The 21,309-nt window shown below is 38.9% G+C and overlaps 1 protein-coding gene and 1 long non-coding RNA gene across 6 annotated transcripts in view; one reads left to right on the top strand and one right to left on the bottom strand.

Moving 5' to 3' along the window:
- LOC123513510 (RISC-loading complex subunit tarbp2-like) overlaps nucleotides 1-21,309 on the bottom strand; it is a 26,919-nt gene extending 5,610 nt beyond the window's left edge. The window contains exons 1-10 of one of the 5 annotated variants that reach the window (XM_045270715.1): nucleotides 21,191-21,212; nucleotides 20,375-20,494; nucleotides 19,602-19,782; nucleotides 18,807-18,963; nucleotides 18,342-18,477; nucleotides 18,032-18,095; nucleotides 17,688-17,805; nucleotides 16,032-16,150; nucleotides 7,983-8,063; nucleotides 327-438 (exon numbers count right to left, since the gene is read on the bottom strand). In XM_045270715.1, coding sequence (XP_045126650.1) covers nucleotides 327-438; nucleotides 7,983-8,063; nucleotides 16,032-16,150; nucleotides 17,688-17,805; nucleotides 18,032-18,095; nucleotides 18,342-18,477; nucleotides 18,807-18,963; nucleotides 19,602-19,646 — 832 coding nt within the window. In that variant the 5' untranslated portion in view covers nucleotides 19,647-19,782; nucleotides 20,375-20,494; nucleotides 21,191-21,212. Of the gene's footprint in view, nucleotides 1-326; nucleotides 439-7,922; nucleotides 8,064-12,137; nucleotides 14,454-16,031; nucleotides 16,151-17,687; nucleotides 17,806-18,031; nucleotides 18,096-18,341; nucleotides 18,478-18,806; nucleotides 18,964-19,601; nucleotides 19,783-20,374; nucleotides 20,495-20,939; nucleotides 21,142-21,190 lie in introns of those variants that run through there. The other 4 variants (XM_045270711.1, XM_045270713.1, XM_045270714.1 and 1 more) reach the window with 4 other exon arrangements.
- Nucleotides 4,105-6,398, top strand: LOC123513512. Its single transcript, XR_006677389.1, has 2 exons — nucleotides 4,105-5,552; nucleotides 6,237-6,398. It is a non-coding gene; the product is annotated as an uncharacterized LOC123513512 (long non-coding RNA).

Below are 21,309 nucleotides of genomic sequence, written 5' to 3'. Positions count from 1 at the left end.
AGAAGAGAGAGAGAGAGAGAGAGAGAGAGAGAGAGAGAGAGAGAGAGAGAGAGAGAGAGAGAGAGAGAGAGAGAGATTCACACAGACTGGATAGTGGCACAGCCAGTGCTGCACTTACTTTAAGAATTCAGACAAAGGCCAAACTATATTTCCACTTCCTACTGATGAAAATAACCTAACATACTGATTTACTACTAAAAGTGTTCATGAGAAGTTGACATATTTGGAGGAGAGATAAATACAAGCCTAGTGGTGGTCACAAGAATTACTGGTCAGATGACACAAATAATTACTACCACAATGTACACAGGTGTCAGTGTTCTCACCTGAGACTGAGAGTTCCTCAATATCCACGTAGGTGACGACAAAGTTGGCTTCCTGAGCAATGTCTTGCAGCATTTGAACAAAGTTGAGGGATAGAGAGCTCAGGGATATGGTCTGAGGATTAAAAAAAAACATGCATAAGCCCAATAAACAGAATTACTTCTTACCTATGAATATTTGGCTGAATCTCATGAATACTTGTAAAGAATTTCAAAAGCCAGTGAATAGAGTGAAAAAATATTGAAGGAAAAAAAATTGAATCTGAAACTTGAAAATCAATAAATTCTTAAATTCTAAAATCATCAAGTGTTTGGTAAAAGCTTATAATTTACCTTATTCATTATTTACCTTTTAATATCCTGGAATATTTGTCCTTTCAAGCACCACATCTTGTTTTTGTAATTCCTAAAAATCTGACTCATAACATATCCACTTTGGTGACAACAATCTGCTGCTGCTACACATTGAGGTGAGGCAAGGCGAGGGATGACCGCAGCCATCCTCGCCTCACCACCTGCCTCGCTGCCTTGTACCATAACCAGTTACCCTAAGTCAGGTACACAGGTACAAAGAATAGTTTCTCTAGGTAGCCACAAAATAAGCTCCTAATGGTGCACTCTTTTTAGGGAACTGGTATCTGGTGAGACAAGTGACAAGTTGATTCCTGTGACCACTGAAGCCTGCCTTTGAGGAACGCTGGTATAACTCTGCCTCACACACCCTCATGGTAACATAATGAATGTATTTACCAAGCTAAACTGATTACTATGGTTTCAGTGGCTCTGTAACCCATAAAATCCTGTCCTGGACTTGCAAGCTAATTAACACACTGTACTACAACATACTAGCACCCACCCACCACACACACACACACACACACACACACACACACACACACACACACACACACACACACACTACTAAAATCACAAGCAGCAACAGAAGAAATATTATATAGAACAACAAAACTTAGAGAAACAAAGCTGCAAGGATATCTATATAAAGAAAAATAGAAATGAGGAAGAAAGGAAGAGATACAATGAACTGGCAGCAGCAGTAAGGGAAAAGAATAATGAAAGGTCAGAAGAGGAGAAGGCATTTTTTTGGAGAATTCTAGGAGACAGGATAAGGAAATGGTATATAAACGAGAAGGAAGAGAAAAAAGTGGAACAAGTTTAACTAAAAATGATAAAGGCAAAAGACTAAAAATGATGTATACGAACATAGACGGGGTTTTATCAAGTAAATTAGAATTAAGAGATTACATAAGAAAGAAAATCCAGATATTGTATGCCTGGCTGAAACAAAACTAAATGAGGCAATCAAAATAGACTTGGATAATAGGTATAATGTATGGAGAAGAGACAGAGTGGGTAAAGGAGGAGGAGGAGTCATGATTATGTTAAGGAAGGAGATAGTGATAAACCAAGTGGAATGTGGGGAAGGAAAAGCAGAAGTATTGTATATTAAGATGCATATTAATAAAAAAGAGTTAACAATCATTGTAACATATGTGCCACCAAAAACAAATTCATGGACCAATCAAGAATATAAAGACATGATAGATGACACAATAAGGAGTCTAATGAGAATCGTTAAAGAAAGGAGAAAAGTGATATTAGTAGGAGATTTCAACTGTAAAGAAGTGGACTGGGAAAATTATGAAAGTGGTATGAGGGAAGAAGCCTGGGGAGAAAGATTCTTGAACCTAATGATAGACAATATGATGGACCAGAGAGTAAAGGAATGCACAAGATTCAGAGGAAACGACGAGCCGGCGAGATTGGACCTAGTTTTTACAAGGGGTATACAAATGAATGATATAAGATATAAGTGCCCATTGGGAAAGAGTGACCATGCAATATTAGAAATAGATATAGAAGAGGAAAGGAAGATAGAGACGATTCATACAAAGGAGACCGATTAAATTACAGAAAGGCTGATATTGAGAATCTCAAGAACTATTTTAAAAACGTAGACTGGGAGGAGATGGAAAACTCAGAGACAATGCAAGACAAATATAACTTATTTTTGGAAATATACAAAACAGGAGTCAGGAATATGTCCCAAAATATAGACCTAAAGAAGAAGGAAAGAAAGATTGGTTTAATGCAAGGTGTGCTAGGGCAAAGGAGAAAAGAGATGGAGCATGGAAAAGGTGGAGGAGAAATAGAAATCCAGCAAATAAGGAAAACTTCAAGGCAGCAAGAAATGAATATGTTAAGGTGAGGAAGGAAGAGGAAAAGAACTTTGAAAAGGACATTGTCGAAAAATGTAAGGAGCAACCAAAATTGTTCTATAGATTCATAAATGGAAAAATTAGGCAAAAGAAACAATAGAAAGGTTAAAAGGAGAGAACGGGATGGTGGAAGACCCAAAAGTATGGCAGAACTATTAAATAATAAATTCCAGGAGGTCTTTACTAAGGAATCCAAATTTGAGAGGCCACAGGGTAATAGAGAGACAATCTATATGAAAGAGATTAAAGTAACCAAGCTTGAAATAAAAGAGTTAATGAAGGAACTGGATGAAGAGAAGGCAATGGGACCAGATGAAGTCTCAGGCAGAATACTGAAAGAATGTAGGGAAGAACTAGCAAGTCCTATATACAACATCATAAAATGCTCAATAGAAAATGGAACAGTACCAGTAGAATGGAAAAGAGCTGAGGTGGTTCCCATATATAAGAGCGGAAGGAAGGAAGAACCTTTAAATTACAGACCGGTATCACTAACTAGTGTAATATGCAAGATGTGTGAAAGAATAATAAAGAAACAATGGATTGAGTTCCTTGAAGACAACAAATTAATATCAAATAGCCAATTTGGTTTTAGAAAAGACAGTCTTGTGTAACTAATTTATTGAGTTTCTATTCTAGAATAGTTGATAGAGTACAAGAGAGAGATGGGTTGACTGTATTTATTTGGATTTAAAAAAGGCGTTTGACAAAGTGCCACATGCAAGATTACTATGGAAGTTAGAGGAGAAGGGTGGCTTAAAAGGAAGCACATTGAGATGGATAGAAAATTATTTGAGGGGAGAGAAACAAGGACAGTAGTTAAAGATATGAAGTCCAAGTGGAGAGCAGTAGAAAGCGGAGTGCCACAGGGGTCAGTATTGGCACCAATACTTTTCCTCATTTATATTAACGACATGCCAGAAGGAGTGAACAGCTACATAAATTTGTTTGCAGATGATACGAAACTGTGCAGAGTTATAAAGCAAAAGGAGGATTGTGAAATACTGCAAGAAGACCTAAATAAGATCTGGGAATGGAGTAAGAAGTGGGAAATGGAATTCAATGTGAACAAAAGCCATGTCATGGAAATGGGAAAGAGTGAAAGACGACCTGTGGGAATCTATAAGATGGGAGATGGAGTAGAACTGGAGAAAGTCAAAAGGAAAAGGACTTAGGAGTGACGATGGAAGAAAACAATCAACCAGTAAGCCATATTGATAGAATTTTAGAGAAACATATAATTTGCTAAGGAATATTGGAGTAGCATTTCACTACATGGACAAAGAAATGATGAAGAAATTGATAAGTACTATAATAAGACCCAGATTGGAATATGCAGAAGTAGTGTGGACCCCTCATAAAAAGAAACACATAAGGAAATTGGAAAGGCTACAAAGAATAGCTACAAGAATGGTTCCAGAATTTGAAGGTATGACATATGAGGAGAGACTAAAGGCTATGGATCTACCAACCCTGGAACAAAGAAGGGAGAGAGGAGACCTGATACAAGTTTATAAATTGATCAACAGAATGGACCAAGTGGATAAGGAGAAACTGATCACGAGAGAAGAATATGACATCCGAAGCACAAGATCGCATAGTAAAAAGCTGAGAAAAGGAAGATGTCTGAGAGATGTTAAAAAATATAGTTTCCCGCAGAGAACAGCTGGTGGAACCAATTTGTGATGTGATCAACAGCTCTTTAATGGAAGGGAAAGTACCAAGGGTATGGAAAAGAGCAAATATAGTGCCAATATACAAAGGAGAAAAAAGACTGAACCCCTAAATTATAGACCAGTCACTGACTAGCACTGTGGAAAAAATCCGCAAAATTGTGACCAAGGAAAAATGGGTGGAATATCTGAAGGAAAATAAAATTATAAATAACTCCCAATTTGGATTTAGGAAAAGGAAGATCATGTATAACAAATCTACAAAGTTTCTATACAAGAGTAATAGACGAGGTACGTACAAGGAAGAGATGGATGGGTTGACTCAGTGTATTTGGATATCAAAAATGCTTTTGACAGAGTATCACATAAAAGACTTACGGAAAACAGAGCATATAGGAGGAATACAAGGAAATATCTCAAGCTGGATGAGGGACAACTTAATGGGAAGAGAAATGAGGACTGTGGTAAGAGGCTTCAAGTTGGAGCACAGTAACTAATGACATACCACAGGGTTCAGTGCTGGTACCTATAATGTTCCACATATATGTTAATTATATACAAGAGGGCTTAGTAGCTACATAAATTTGTTTGCAGACAATGCAAAACTATTGAGAGTAATAAAGAGCAAAGAGGACTGTATGGAATTGCAAGATATTGACAAGATCTGGGAGTGGAGCCAAAAGAGAAAATTATATTTTAATGCTAAGAAATGTCATGCGATGGAAATAGGTAAAAGTAATAGAAGACCTACATGGGAATAAGAAATGGGAGAAGAGATTATAATGAAGAGAAAGGAAGAGAAAGACCTGGGAGTGTTTATATAAGACACCCTGACCCCAGAAAGACACATAAATGGGTTATTTACTTCAACATAAAAGATACTAACAAATACCAGGTGGCACTTACAGCCGGTTCCTGAATTACTTCTTTTTGGTCCGTTAGGCAGCCAACCAAGCAATTTGTGTCCTGTGCCGTTCCAGAATGCCTTTTTCCATCTGTTTTTTGTCCGCTAGTGGACCAAAGATTGGAACTTTGGTCGAGGGGTTTTGCAAAACACTGGTCAAGTGTCCGGGCGACCAAAGCTACCGCCTTGTATTTTAAATTTCCAAATGTAAAAAGAAGCTAACTGTAATTAAACTTATTTCAGTCTATTTACCATGTCAAATTTTTTTGATGGTACAACAAAGTTTTTCTTATGCTATATTGAGCATACATTTTAATTTTTGAAGTCTACTGTAGTCGCCTTGTGAGTTCACGCCAAACATCAACAACAGCCTAATCGACTCGTCACATCTCTACTTCACTGACTAAATTTGGTAAGTATATGATTAATCTTGTTATCTATATATCATTACATGAATTCTTACTGTGTGCTTCTACTATTAAGAAAGGTAAGTGGACGAATTAAAGGGCGAAAGCTATAATATGGAAGGAGTGGAGTAGACTGAAGCCGAGATATCATGTACGTAGCTCATACCCAGGAAAAAAAAAAACGATTAAATAAATGAAAATGATCATGAGGCTGTATATTGAGTATATTTGTAGTTTTAAGTTCAAGGCTATTAAGAGGTGACCGATGAAACAATGGAGGATAGGTATAAACGGTACCTTGATGAGCTTGCAGGTAACACTCGATTCTGTGGTGGTCTACACATCAGAAGACATTATTGATGGATTTATTACACATTAGTGAATGGATCCTATTAACGAACCTAATGTAACCTAACCAAGCCAACTTAACCTAACCCACCCAACCTAACCTAACCTAACCAAGGTAACTTAACCAACCTATTTATTGTCATAACTTCTGAAGCATCAATTTGCGATGGAAAATGTCAATATGAAAAAGCGGAAATGTTAGATTGGCAGAAATTAAAACAAACCAAACATATTTTAACCTAACCTCACCTATCCCCACCCAAATCTAACATACCTATGCCCTACAACCATTCAAAATGCAGCTAGGTATTCTTCAGACCATTAAAAACTACACTTTTCAGGTACCATGGCTGCATTAGAAGAAATCATAGATGAAGAAATGTATGAAATGGAAGAATTGCGACGAGTGAGGATTCCACGCATATATAAGATCTTATGGTGTATAATGTAGGTATTGCAAAGTACAAATAGTATGTAAGAATGAATAAACTTAACCATCTACTTTTAATGCTAATCATTATACCTTGTGTGTGTGTGTGTGTGTGTGTGTGTGTGTGTGTGTGTGTGTGTGTGTGTTATCTACTTTTTGAAAATGTGATCATAGTCAGTGATGAGTCTGGAAAAAAAAAAAAAACTGATTAACAGTGTTGCACATATTGCATTGAACTTCTTGGTAATTGTCTCCCAAGCTTCCTGTTTCTTAGCTATCATGGAGTAATTACCACTTTTATCAAGCACGACGTTGAATTGGTTGATAAGATCAACCAACGTGCTTTTCTGGTCGCTGGTTAGCGACGTCAACTTTTCTCTTCCTTGAGACATGTTATCAGCTGATCGAACGAAATTGTTTACGTTTTCACCAGGTTTTCACTCACACGCTTACCAACCACAGCTATGCGGGGCTACCAACCATTCCGACGCTTTATATCCTTTTGGTAAGCCAGACAACTAGGTTGGCGAGCGCTCCAAACACAAAAAAGCGAATTGTGGAACTGTCATAAATAGTTGGTGCGCGAGCCAAACAACATGGTAAGCGTTTTGGTTTGTTGCCGTACCAATACATTCATGAACCGGCTGTTAATTACATGGACGAGTATGATGAAAAAAAAACATAACCAACATGATAGGACCCAGACTTGAATATGTAACAGTGGTGTGGTCTCCACATATGCAAAAGGATATCAAGAAATTAGAAAGAATTCTAAGGACAGCTACAAAGATGGTGCCAGAAATTAAAGACTTTACCTATGAAGAAAGACTGATGAAAATGAAACTACCAACTTGAAAGATAGACAAGAGAGAGGGGATCTAATACTGATGTATATAAGATAGAAAATCATAGGGAAAAGATAGAGAGACACGACATGGTATCACTGAAAGAAGACAGAGATATACAGATGAGAGAACACTCCAAGATCATGAAGAGTCAATATTTGAGGAACACTAAAAGGTTAAGTTTTCTACAGAGAATGGTGGATATCTGGAACACCTTAAATGAAGTGATTGTAATAGCAGAAAATGTGCATATATTTAAGGAAAAAGTTGGATAACACTATGAGCCCCTCTTGAACCCTGTAATATACAACCTAGGGAAATACAACCTAGATAAAATACACACATTCCTTAGCCAGCACTATAGGTTAACAGGTCTCAAGACTTCAGCCATCATGAAATAACAGAAGCCAAGAATGAGTCTTTCTAGAACAGTAAATATATTCAAACTCCTACCAAACACCTCACACTCATGATAGTCACTCATTTCCAACTGAAGGAATTTAAAAAAGAATGGAAAAGGATAGAATTTGGATGACACAGGAACATTAAGTTGGTATATAACACTACAGAAGACACCCATCAACACCCATCCTTGCTTCCAGGAGAGACTGGTCACCATCACAGTGCTACAATAACACTATCAAATAACAAAGAAAATGTTGAATCTAAAAAAGCTTCATAATGCCCACTAAGAATTAAGCCTGTAGGAAACATTCTCTCTCTCTCTCTCTCTCTCTCTCTCTCTCTCTCACCTGGAGCTCCTGCAGCTTCTTGCCAGGTGCTTGCTTTAGGTTCTTGTGGAAGTGACTCACCTTCCGCGAGTCACTGGTAGTCAGGGATGACATCTTTGTGTCCTTCAGGCCGGAGTATCTTGCTGCCAACTTCTGAGCTATCTGGTGAGTAGCGGATGGAAGTCAGGAAGGGCAGGTGAAGAATGGAGAAGAAGAAATTAGTGTCATGCATTATTTTAATCACTATCTTTTTCTGCCTACCACTTTTCATTAACTATGCTTGTTTGGTTCAAGTCCTTGAATGAAGCAGCAACAAAAGATCCTGATGCGTTTTTTTCTTATATTGCACTCATAAGTACTTCTAAGCAATGAAAGGTGGAAATCATTCACTGATGCATGACAGCAAAAAAATAACAGCATCATTTAGCAATTTTTTAGTGTTCTATTTATGACACCTGTGAGTTAAGCACAAACACTGTCAGCAGATTCAAGCAAAGCCAATTCTTATCAACGTGTGAGATGGCGGAACTGCACCATAGCCAGGCTTTTGGTAGGGCAGTTTTTCCCTAACCTCCAATAGACAGGAAAGAAACCCTAGGCAAGAATAAGTAAAAAAATAAATAATAATATGAAAGGAAGTCAGAAGAATATGTCAGTGAGCTGAATGTGTCTTTCTGATGAAGCCTGCATAGTTCAGAACTCGAAAAAAAAATGTTTTCTCAGTACAAGGATTCTGTTCATCACAATGCAAAAATATTTGGGAAGTAATGGCAGCATATGATCAAAATACAACTTCTATGAAAACCACCAATAAACTGAGCTGACCTAAATTAAAAACTATCAGACTAATATGTGAACAACTCTAAGTGTGAACAGTCATGCAGCAGCATGGCATCAGGCTGATCCACACACTCATGGAAAGGATTACTGTTGTACAATAACTAAATAGTTTGACAGCAAAACAATGTCAGCAATGACTTAAGAACATTTATCACTTAGCCAAATTACAAATACCATAAGTACTACTTTAATTTTTCAATACTACCACAAGATATCAGTGGAGACCAAGAAATTCACCCAAAAACCTATCATCTAAATAGTAAGGAAGCAAAAATATGGTACAGTGGAGATTCAATACTCGAACTTAATCGTTCTAAATGGCTGTTTGAGTATTAAAAAGTTTGACTATTGATACTATGAATTTGGTAATTTGTTCCAATCTTAGCAAAACCTCAAGTTTATAAAAATTCCAATGTATTTTTTTTACAATTTTGATTTGTACATACCAGAAGTGAAGGCTGGTGATGGATGATTTAAAAGAGGAGGGGAGATGAGTGGGGAGAAGGAGGGAGGTCGCCGGAGGACAAGTCATCATCCATGAAAACGTCTTTGTAACTTTTCTCCTAGTGTGATTCCTGTGAATCCACTTAAAGGAGTGCTGTGGCTCACTAACACTTTCACTCGCACCAGATTCCTTATTTTCATCACTAATAAGCCTCTTTGGTGAAATCGTAAGTCTCTTAATGAAAAACTACCAACAGAACACAGAAGAATGTTGTTTTTCTGAAGACTGCAGCAAGACCAGGGATGCACAGTTGCATCCGGTATACCGGTATTATGAACAATACGGTATCAGAATGGCACAGTGGCAGCTGCGAGAAGGGAGACGACAGTGCTTTGTATACGACCATTTGATTACCAGATATTTTCATCACTAATAAGCCTTTGGTGTTAATGTAAGTTTGTAAATGAAAAACTACAGATAGAATGCAGGAGAATGTTATTCTTGTGACTGCAGCAGAGCAAGTCACAACTGGCGGAGGGGGAAGGGGGACACCAGAGAGCCTTTGTTTACAACCACATGTGTGAACATTCGACTATCATATTTTTTCGAGTATTAAATCAGACTTTTGCATCCATGTATTGAAAAGTTCGAGCATTTAGACATTCGTGTATAGAGTCTCCACTGTATCTATATTCACATTTCACATCCACATTTACATTCAGACCCCCAACACTAGCCTGTAGAAAAGAGGTAAGGCTAACCCTCAATACCACCACTATGTCAGGCTGACCAGTACACAACACTTCCAAGTCTGATCAGTCACCCAACAGCATTCCAAGACTATTCTCATTCACACTCTTCTGTCACTCTTTTCATAACAGGTACTCAACAACTTTCTCTGAAATTTCATCACTACATTCACTCTCATCTCTCTCATGCTCCTACTTCTCATGTTGTTCCTGGGATAACATCAACTCAAGGATTTCTCAAATTATGCAAAGGATACGTTCCTGAAGGGATCATGTACAGTCAACCCTCGGCTATCGTGTTTTATTGCTATCGTGCACCCATGAAAAGCTGCTAAAATTTCATTATCACGACCTCAGATGCCTGCTATAGCGCGCCCCGCCATGACGTCATGAAATATCTGAGCGCTCATTGGCCAAAACCGCCTTCCCGTCAAAGATCAATTTGGATATCGCGTTTTCGGCTATGGCGCGGCTATTTCGGCCCCAATTGGACGCGATAGCCGAGGGTTAAGTGTAATATAAAAATCATAAAGTAGACATGATTACTGAACTGAACTGTACACTACATACATTCAGCTGACATATAATTGAAGGATAAAACGTGTTGGTGGTGCACATGGGGAACACCTGGTGACACCTGGGCGGTATTCTAGTTATTGTCAAGTCTCACAGAATTCCTGACCATCACTCCATTGACCCTTTTAAGGCAAATAATTTGTCAACTACATATATATATATATATATATATATATATATATATATATATATATATATATATATATATATATATATATATATATTTAAGGCAAATAATTTGTCAACTACATATATATATATATATATATATATATATATATATATATATATATATATATATATATATATATATATATATATAAAGAAATAGATTCTTGACAATTTTCTTTTATCTAAATTATTTTAACATCATATTACTACTTTTGGGGAATAGTCAAACAGTGTATATATATATATATATATATATATATATATATATATATATATATATATATATATATATATATATATATATAAAGATAAATCGAAGATCACACTAGATAGGCCGACACATGCAGGGGCAAAGTCCGTTAAGTTATCTAGAATACATTATTGCATCAAAGGAAGATATAGCTTAGTCATCATTACCGATATTTATTGTTAAATTAATATAAAAAAAAAACATTGGGTGTTATGGCATATACAGCCATGTTGCCACAATGTTGACAAGACTCAGTCATCAGCGGTGCTATAACAGGGTTAACTCTACCTTAGCACTCATGATTATGTCACAAGGTTAGAACCTGTCATAGATCAACTTGTCTAAAATGCGCCATTTTGTTTCTAAACCACAGCATTAGCTAGGATGGTTTGTAGAATACGGGCTGTTGTCCGCATCACAGAACTAAACCACCCACACAACTTGACTTTTTTGACATTGTGTTATTCTAAATATCTGTGTAATATGAAAGAGTGACTAGGTGTTTTTGCCTTGCGTTATTCCAAAATAACATATTCTAAACACACTTAAATCAAGAAATCCCTGTATGTCAATAGTAACAAAATTTAGTCATGATTCCTGATTTATTTGCACTATGTTTACAGCATTCCCATTTACAGGAAACACAAATATTTTGATACACAATATATATTATGTTTCAAAATGCCTTGATTAATATAAACTTCAATACCAGTATTAAAAGTATTCAGTAAACTTTTCCCATAAATTTCAACAAAAATATTATATTACTTTTATGTAAAAATTTACATATACTTGAGAATGAATGGTGTGTGTGTGTGTGTGTGTGTGTGTGTGTGTGTGTGTGTGTGTGTGTGTGTGTGTGTGTGTGTGTGTGTGTGTGTGTAATTCACTGTTTGATCTGCTGCAGTCTCTGACGAGACAGCCAGACGTTACCCTTCGGAACGAGCTCAGAGCTCATTATTTCCGATCTTCGGATAGGCCTGAGACCAGGCACACACCACACACCAGGACAACAAGGTCACAACTCCTCGATTTTCATCCCGTACCTACTCACTGCTAGGTGAACAGGGGCTACACGTGAAAGGAGACACACCCAAATATCTTCACCCGGCCAGGGAATCGAACCCCAGTCCTCTGGCTTGTGAAGCCAGCGCTCTAACCACTGAGCTACCGGGCCGTGTACTGAGCTACCGGGCCGTGTCGTGTGTGTGTGTGTGTGTGTGTGTGTGTGTGTGTGTGTGTGTGTGTGTGTGTGTGTGTGTGTGTGTGTGTGTGTGTGTGTGTGTGTGTGTGTCCGTCAAAGACATGCCATCACCATCCCTGTGAGCTTTGTTTTGATACGCCAGGTTTCCCTGGACGCACCGTTCAGTGTAAACAACAATGCAATATTGTACAAACTTGAAGTTATTGCCACAAATTCTAAATACAAAACAATTAGAACAAAAATACAGTTAAAGGAAAACAAATTGTGTAACTGTTTAGCTTACTCCAACGATATCATTTCATGTATGATAATGCATGATGTCCTTGCACTTGACAATTCAACAATGTCAATACAGCTCATGTCCAACAATACTCTTAAGCTAACAGAGAAACAATAATTCATTAAAAATTAAATCTCAAGCCTCAGTTCAGGAACACATTGAATTAAATAAAATTAAAGACTCCATAAATAATACAGTTATTATTCCTGATAAAGAGTCAAGGTGTTAGTTAAGGAATGAAAAAGCTTATGGGCATATATGGAATATTACCCCTGACAGTAAGCTAGAGGCAGTGCTGGTGACAATGCAAAGATGGGAAGGATGCATTGCTGGTGACTGTTATTGGTGGTGGTGGTGGATAATACCATTAACACCACCAATAGTACAATTATAAGATGTAAACAGTGAATAATAATAAAATCATAATAATAATAATAATAATGCATTATAATATTACTTATAAAAATACACTAAAACAGCAGATACAGAATAAAAACAAAAATTATATTTGAATTATATATAAATTAGATTAACAACAAAGACAAAAAATCCATCCCTATATCTATCTACTAGAGTGACAACACTAATACAAAGTACAGGCACTCCCCAGTATATGATTCACCATTATGAAATATTTAACTTTTACCATCTTTCTCCTTTACTAACACTTTGTCTGCTAAACGATTGGTTATGCTTTGTTTTTGTGGTCACCGGACTGCACTCACTCACTCACTCCTAAGGCACGTATAGCTGCACTCGATTGGATATGTTGGTATGTAGCCATGAGTTCATTTTTTCTATTATTATTATTATTATTATTTATCATGTTTTATTCATTGTTTCTCTTCATTATCTAATATGCAGGATTACTTGTGGCATCATAGTCAGTCATTAGCCAGCCTCTGTACAGCAAGATTCTCCTCTTATACTGATGATGTTTCACACAGTGTTTGCTGTTATTCTAAGCCCTGGACCACCCTTAGGAACAACATATTCCCCGCATTACTAGTGAGCAAATCATTGTAGCATCGTGACATGACAGACAGGCAAGAGTCTAACAGTGACTGTTAGCAAGGCAGCCAGCCTGTGACTGACTGAACATGGATGCAAAGACATGAAGCATCATATATATGAAGAACAAATAATAACGATAATAGCCTGTAGACAATCAAATGTATTTAAATATGAAATTTCATGGTTTTAGGAAGCGCATTGCTATTTTTCATTCAATTTTAGGTTCACTAAATAATCGCTCGCTCTAGAACTACATTTTCAGGAACCTAAACCAATCATATATCGGGGAGTACCTGTGTAATTGTACTGACTGCCACTCATGAACAAAGGCAGCATGCACCTTGTTAGGGAAAGTGGTGGTGGTGGTGAGCAAGGAGGTAGACACATACCAAAGGAAGACATGGGTAGTGAAAGGAAATCAACATAAAACACATGAACTTTGCCAGTGAATGCCACCTCAGAAAGCACATGGCTGGAGCAAGAAATACTCATGTCAACATATAAAATAAAGGAATTTCTTGCATGCAGATAAAAAAATGTATATTTATGACTAAGCAACATGTGAACACCTACAGGAACAAGGAACAAGTCCAGTGACCATCTTTCAGCTGCCACTTATCACTTGCAGAAGAGCACAGACATAAGTGTATCACTCTATTCCCCCTCAATCCTTGACTGGCAATAGCAAAGACAAGTCATTCCATCTTTCCATTATCTGAACCACCCATCACTGCTGCTGCTGTTTTTATCATTACCACAATTACAGTCACCTTACTGCACAATGCTTACAAGCCTGAAGGTCTAAACTTTCACACTAAAACTAGGCCTCGGTTTCTAATCTTTTTCAATCTTACACTTTCTTTTAATCTCTAAGTCAGAGTCTTCTATTTTCAAGGATTCTAGTCCCATCCGGCAGACTCTTGCTAAGCTAACATAATTAACGGATCCATCAGTCTTTTTCTCTGTCTCTGTCAGAGATAGGTATTCCTCACTTTGGGTGTCATGGGTGTCAAGGTTAAGCACCTGCAAGGAAACAGGCGTAAAACACACTTCTGAAATACCCAGCACACACTGCCTTAATACTGCTCTCTTGAAAAATAATGTAACTATTTCTCACTCATCTGCCACTTCTTAAGAACACACTAGCAGTAGCAATACCTGCCAGACTGATATCACACATTTGCTAGTTATTGACCCCCAGAGGCTCTAATGATTGGAGAATGTTAATGGCAGGCTTAGCAACAATAACACTATGCAATCCCTCAACAGACAAAGCACAACACAACATTCATGCAGTAATAAATGACAAATATAATATAAAAAGCAATCAAAAGCAGGCAGAAATTCAAGCCATTTGCATTTCATATCTCAACCCAAACAACAGATCTACAGCAACTCAACGGAACACTAGTACCTCCCATGATGCTACTCAATCAACAGGAGCTTGCACTTAGAGCTTAATGGTTGTGTAATGGCAAACCAGACTGCACACAAAATCAGAATTCTTCTTGTGCCTTTGTACAATACATTTCTCTAAAGATAAAACTGCCACACAACTGTCAATACGCCATACTAGACTCCTTCTGAGGCAAGAAGTGGGGGAGGGGGATTATCCTAAACAAGACATCACATCTTGTTTTATTACAGTAACAAAATAAATAGGATGAACAAACTTTCTCCTTTCAGTAGCCTTTCACAAAACACAGAACACAGACTGTATTCTCTAAACCCAGCAATACTTGAGTGAGGCTATGACAAAACATTAAGTACTAAAAGAATAGATTAACTGCATAATGAGAGCTGAGAAAGATACTGCACTACACCACCACTCAACACTCAATGTTCCTTGAAAGTAATGAAGAACACACCCTCCATATGTGCCTATCAATCATACTACCAACAAACAAATTCATTACATTACATGTAAATGAAAACACAATTTAACACATGAACGTGTGAATGCTGCATGCAATCTTTAAGATTTGCATAAAAACATTTAGTTATACAAAGTGCCTAACGACACCTTTGCACTCTGTTATTACGTATTAGTATTTATCCATAGTCTGTATTGTTACAGCTGCTAAACTGTAAAGGGAAAAATTTTATGCATTAAATCTACACAAAGGCACTTAGAATTATTCCAAAACTTTGGCTCCAAATACAAGCTTTGGTTGATCGTATTATAGTGCATGCAGTGGTACAACCTGACACAGAAAGCTCAACTACACACAATATGTGGCAGAACCTCCCTCAACTCCAGAAGTAAATCTTAATATTTTCTAATAGTTACAGCATAACCTTTCATGAATCGTCAGGAAACAATAAATAGCTTTCTGTTCTGACCTCTGTCATCCACTTTACAGCCCATCACCCTTTACTAAACAAACACACAAAGCTTTCTGCTCCCCAAGACACATGGCAAAAAGGACACTAAGCACCTACATGAGTAGATCTTTCATATAACAAATTTTCAACTTCATTATTCAGTTTTCTACAAAGAAACAAGACACGGATAACTGTTCAATCCTCTCACCACCCTATGCCTGGCTGGAGAGAGGTTCGGCCACTGCAGCAAGACACCACCACACTCCAGCGACTCACCTCCTCATCATCATCGGTGAGCACGGTGACCGGTGGCTGCTCCACCGGCTGGTCCTTCAGTCTCTGACTCATCTTGAATGCCGCCTGCCGCTTCGCCAGTTTCTTGCTCTTGCCAGTGCCTATGGACAGGGATGGTGTTTACCAAGCAGTCAAAATGTTCCTGGATGCCTAGCCAAGGCCCTCACAGCACTACTGGCAGCCCGGATTCCTGTAAGTGCCACACCCCTATTTTTCTTTTTTGGTCAAGATGAAGTCCATGCAAAGTAGAGTCAAGAGTCAAGGGATGCCATGGCACCTGACTGACTGCCTTCATGTCATATTACTTTATAAACTCTGTGTGTGTGTGTGTGTGTGTGTGTGTGTGTGTGTGTGTGTGTGTGTGTGTGTGTGTGTGTGTGTGTGTGTGTGTGTGTGTGTGTGTGTGTGTGCATAAGCACATGACTGCCAAAATTCATACAATGCTACATGCAAGCTGTCAGTGAGGTAGAGCTGAGTCACAATTTCAAATATTAACATCTGCAAACATATTTTTTGGCAACAATAAGCTGAGCACACTGTTTAGTGAAGGAGTTATCCAAAATAACCAAATTGGAAATCATAAGTATCATTTAACCATATACATCCTTGATACAAACATACATACACACAATTATTTTTCTACCTATATAACTACTCATTTATTTACACATATACACGGTGCATGCACATGTAAATGTACTTGTAGGAAAAGCTTGTCTATTCAGATGCTCATGTTGATCGGAAATAGTTGAAGTACACTAACACTCTTCATGAAGCTAATTCAGCACTGAGGCAAGTAATGAACCATGTCTCAAATGTTACAAATAATGAGTCATTCTATTGCTGTACCTCAATAACTTCCTTTTCAATATAGATATCATGAAATACAATCAACTATGTGGAATCCAATTTCCATTAGATAAGTCTCCCTTGCTTCATTCAAGAGATTCCTGATGGCCATTGCTAAGGAGTGCATTAATCAGCTGATCGGGTGACAGTGTTGGTTGCATCACAGAGCATAGCGGCATCACACACACACACCACAAAGATATATATAGCCTGGCAACCCAAACCTGATGCCGGACATGTTTATTTAATTTTGATATGCCTGGCAGTTGCCCAGTGGGGAGAGAGAGAGAGAGAGAGAGAGAGAGAGAGAGAGAGAGAGAGAGAGAGAGAGAGAGAGAGAGAGAGAGAGAGAGAGAGAGAGAGAGAGAATAATATCTGAACCATTTCAACATCACCACCTGTGTGATAACAAAGCAGTGTGTGAAGTATTGAGAAGGCAGAGTAGGTGTCATTGCATAATTTGTAGAACTCCAAAGCAGGTAAAAGGAACATCATATAATACAGAAATATCCCCCCAAAAAATTAAAAGGAAAAGGAAGAAAGACTCTTTGTTAGTATTCCTAAACCTAAAATAAATTCATGCATATAGTTGTATATCAATGTACAAAAATACAGTTATGAACTGAACAGCCGACACACACCTGGACAGGAATACATCACAAGTGTACAGAGGATCATGATGGCTGATAGAACACCAAGTCATGATAGGAAACCCTTATAATAACAGTGATGACAATGTGTGAGAGGCAATGACAAACCTCAAGGCCATACAAGTCCACAGGTACCTACCGATCTCTCTGGTGTTGCCAATGGTGCAAGCAATTGAAAAGGTCCTCTCATGGGGGAAGCCCTCCTCCGAGGTGAGTTCATAGGTTGGAGGGGGCCAACGCCGCGCCATGCACAGCTCCTGGCGGAGCAACAAGACTTGTCAGTGACTGCCACACTATTTGCCAATGAGTTGGAAGTCAATTAGCTTGTATTAGAACATAAGAATAGAGATCAACAAGACCATGAACATCTAATTTCTCCTTGAAACTGAAAACTTACTGTTACATTCTATAAGTCTAAACCTAATGCACAACACTATGAAGTCAAATGAAAAGGCAAGACTCATCTTGTGCCACTGGACCCACCTGCAGGGACCCAACTGGGTTTCCTGGGATACCATCATCATAGGGGGAAACAATCTGTGTGGATCTGAAAAAATCATGTAACTATTATATTATGTAAATAAGAGAGTGAGAGACTATTACTGCAATCCACACCTTGAGAACAATCGTGTAGAGAGAAATAATGGTTAATAGCAAATTACATCATACCAAACCTGAGCTACCTGTCGCCACTACACTAAATTCCAATCTCTTTCACAATATCCAAACCCGCCTCACAGTTCTCTTTTCCTCACACAGCCTTGCCCAAAGAAACACCCACAGCAGGACTCACAATTCAGGAGCAGCCCCAGCAGCCCCACCAGCTGAGGGTCCCCCAGCCCCTGCTGCACCACCCTGGATGATGATGTCCAGCACAGCCTTCGCTGCCGCATGCTTGGCCTTCTTCTTGCTCTGTCCTGACCCGTTGGCTGGAAGACAGCGTGCCAAGTTTACTAAAGACCAATAAATGACAAATTATAATGAATTTAACTCAGAAAGCTCAGTGCTAACCTCCTCTAAAAACTTCTGAAATTTATCTTTTGAATACTTGACAACAGGAAAGGAATATTCATAAAAAAAAAAAAGCAAAGCATTAGCACCTGAAGTTTCAGAGGACCTTTTTTAATCTAACATTTTGTTGCCCTTGGTAGCATTCCCCTTGGGGTAGAAAAAAAAAAAAAAAAAAAAAAAAAAAAAAAAACCAAGCCCTTCCTACACACCTGCACGCCACCTCTGTGGCCAAACACACAACACACACCTGCAAACTCTCCTACTGTGACCCTATAGACAAAGGTTGGCTCGTGCACCGCTCCCTCAATCTGCAGCAAGTCATACTTTGGGGAGATGCCTCGCCGCATGCACAGCTCTTGCAGGAGGGACACTGGGGTCTTGGATGGTAAGGCTCCTGGTATGCCCTGCAGGAGGTGGAGGATTCATCAGGTATTTATGGCATTACAAGGAGCACTAATGAGTTGGCAGCGGTAACTGTCAAGATAACAAGCCCCTGGGAGAGCACTGCTACACAGACAGCCCAGCTAAATTTAGCAAGGATATAATGTACTCCACCACTCTATACCATACCAAGCACATCAACCCTTATTCCCAAATACATTCATATCAGTAGTCCTTTCTTCACTCCTCAACCAAACTGCTAATACATATGAACATGCCAGCCAAAGGAACTCTGCCCTTCTTTCCCTCGCCTTCCCACACCAGCGTGGAGATTCCTCTCCACCCACACCTAGTTCTCCCCAGTCTCTATGTAATCCCTGCCAAACCCAACATATTATTCTTTCCTTAAGCAAAATGCAGTAACAAATTTTCATGAATTATAGGCATTAACAATGATGGAAAAGCTTTTAAAACAATATGAAAATTAAACTTAAAATCATACAGAATATTTGAATTATTACTGTTCAATATACAGAAGAGGAACACAATGATTCTGACAAAGAAATATATCAGATAAATAAAAACTAAGCAAGAAAATATATAGTCACTAAATCAAAATAACATAGGCAGTGTAGCATTGATCCGCAGCACCTCCACCCACCTCAATAGCTGCCGTGTCAACGTTTGGGGGTGTTGGGTGGTACATGATGGCGAGTGGGGAGCTCTGTGGATGATGATGGAACTGTGCGCTGGGGGTGTGGATACAATGGCGCGTGTCACCGTGGGAGGTCCTCACAAGAGGGGGGGGAACATGCTACACTTCACTCTCCAGTCCAAAGACTCTGAAAAGGCAAGACAGTGCTTTGTTATACCACTAGTGAAAAGAGTTTCAGTGCCTGTTGCTCATGTCACAAGGGTTAATGATAAATTAATCTTGTGTCTGTATATATTAGAAAGAAATTCCTATGTTGGCAGTACCAGGTGGGTGAATGTGTGTTAAGATGATAGTTGAGTGGCTTGGAAACTTGAGACACATTGAGTGAGACTAATAGAAATGGAAAGGAAATAGACTGAAATGTAAGAAAGTAGAAAAATGACATAGTTAGGTAAAGTGATGAAGTGTGTGGAACTGAAAAGAATAGAATATTAAATAATAAAGAAAGACCATAAAGTATTAAAATTGGTATGAGGGAAGCTTGGCTAGTGATCCCTTTCAAGCTAAGACACAATGTATGAATGTGAATGCAAGGAGTTAAAGATGATCTCTGAGTCCAGCAACAAAGTGTAACATGGGAAAAGATGAGACAGAGGAGCTGGTGGTGCTGGACAGTGAGAAATATGAGAGATAGGAGGGAGATGATGATGCAAGTGATGCTAAGAGAATTGGGAAATGTCAGAGTGGAGAGGACAGGAAGGAAATGTGTTAATGCTGACTATAGAGCGGAAGACTAGTCCACATTGCTGTTGGTGGTGCTGCACTCCATGACTCCCAGGCACTGGTGCAGCAATCAAATCCATGTGACGAGGCAGTGTAAAATGTCTCTTGCTGCTCTCCTGTCATCAGGTAAATCATTATTATTAGAGCCACTCCCAACAAAAATTAACAGATAAATAAAAAGATTAATAAACCATATAGTAAAGTTGTGACTTTTTTTTAGGAGTTCATACATATGGAATGTTATCTGAACACGTCACACAAAATGAATACCGTAGACTAATTATAAATTACACAATCCAAACATTAATAACTCAATTGACACACAAAATCAAAATAAATATATATATATTACACGTACAACGAGCCCAATACAAAAGTTACGTTATTGGACTGAATGATACAACATACCTAGTACTAACTTAAAAAGGACACTACCCTGTTCAGGGGCGCGGAGCACGTCACCCTGGCCTGCCCCACACCTCGGCGCGGCCCTCGCCACGATACTAAGACACAGGAAGCTAAGATGAAAGGCTGCACCAAGATGCCAGACTACACCCCTACCTTGGCATGGGCGAGGGGCGAGGCGAGGCAGGGTGCAGCGCGGGCATGGGTGGAGGCGGCGAAGCGGCCGGCGCGGCACAGCTGACGGGGAAGCCAGCCATTGATCCTCCACGCTGTCACTACAACGCCTCTCTCTTCCACACCCTTTCTTCCAGCCCGCCCCGTCCCATGCACTCCAATGGCCTAAGGGTTCCTGCAATGGTTGGTACACATACCAGCCACCAACCCAGTCTTTGTGTCGAGAAAATTACCTCCTACTCGAGCAGTCCTGTAGTTCTCCGCCGCCGCTTGTGTGCTCCTGCCTCAGTGCGCAGGCCTGGGGCGCACCTCCCCCCCCGCCAGCCTGCCAGACCCACCAGCCCTGCCTTCC

Source organism: Portunus trituberculatus, chromosome 36 (assembly GCF_017591435.1).
Source record: "Portunus trituberculatus isolate SZX2019 chromosome 36, ASM1759143v1, whole genome shotgun sequence".
Classification (NCBI taxonomy): Eukaryota; Metazoa; Arthropoda; class Malacostraca; order Decapoda; family Portunidae; genus Portunus; species Portunus trituberculatus.
The sequence above is the reverse complement of the archived record's forward strand: the minus strand, read 5'-3'. Positions and strand labels throughout refer to the sequence as shown.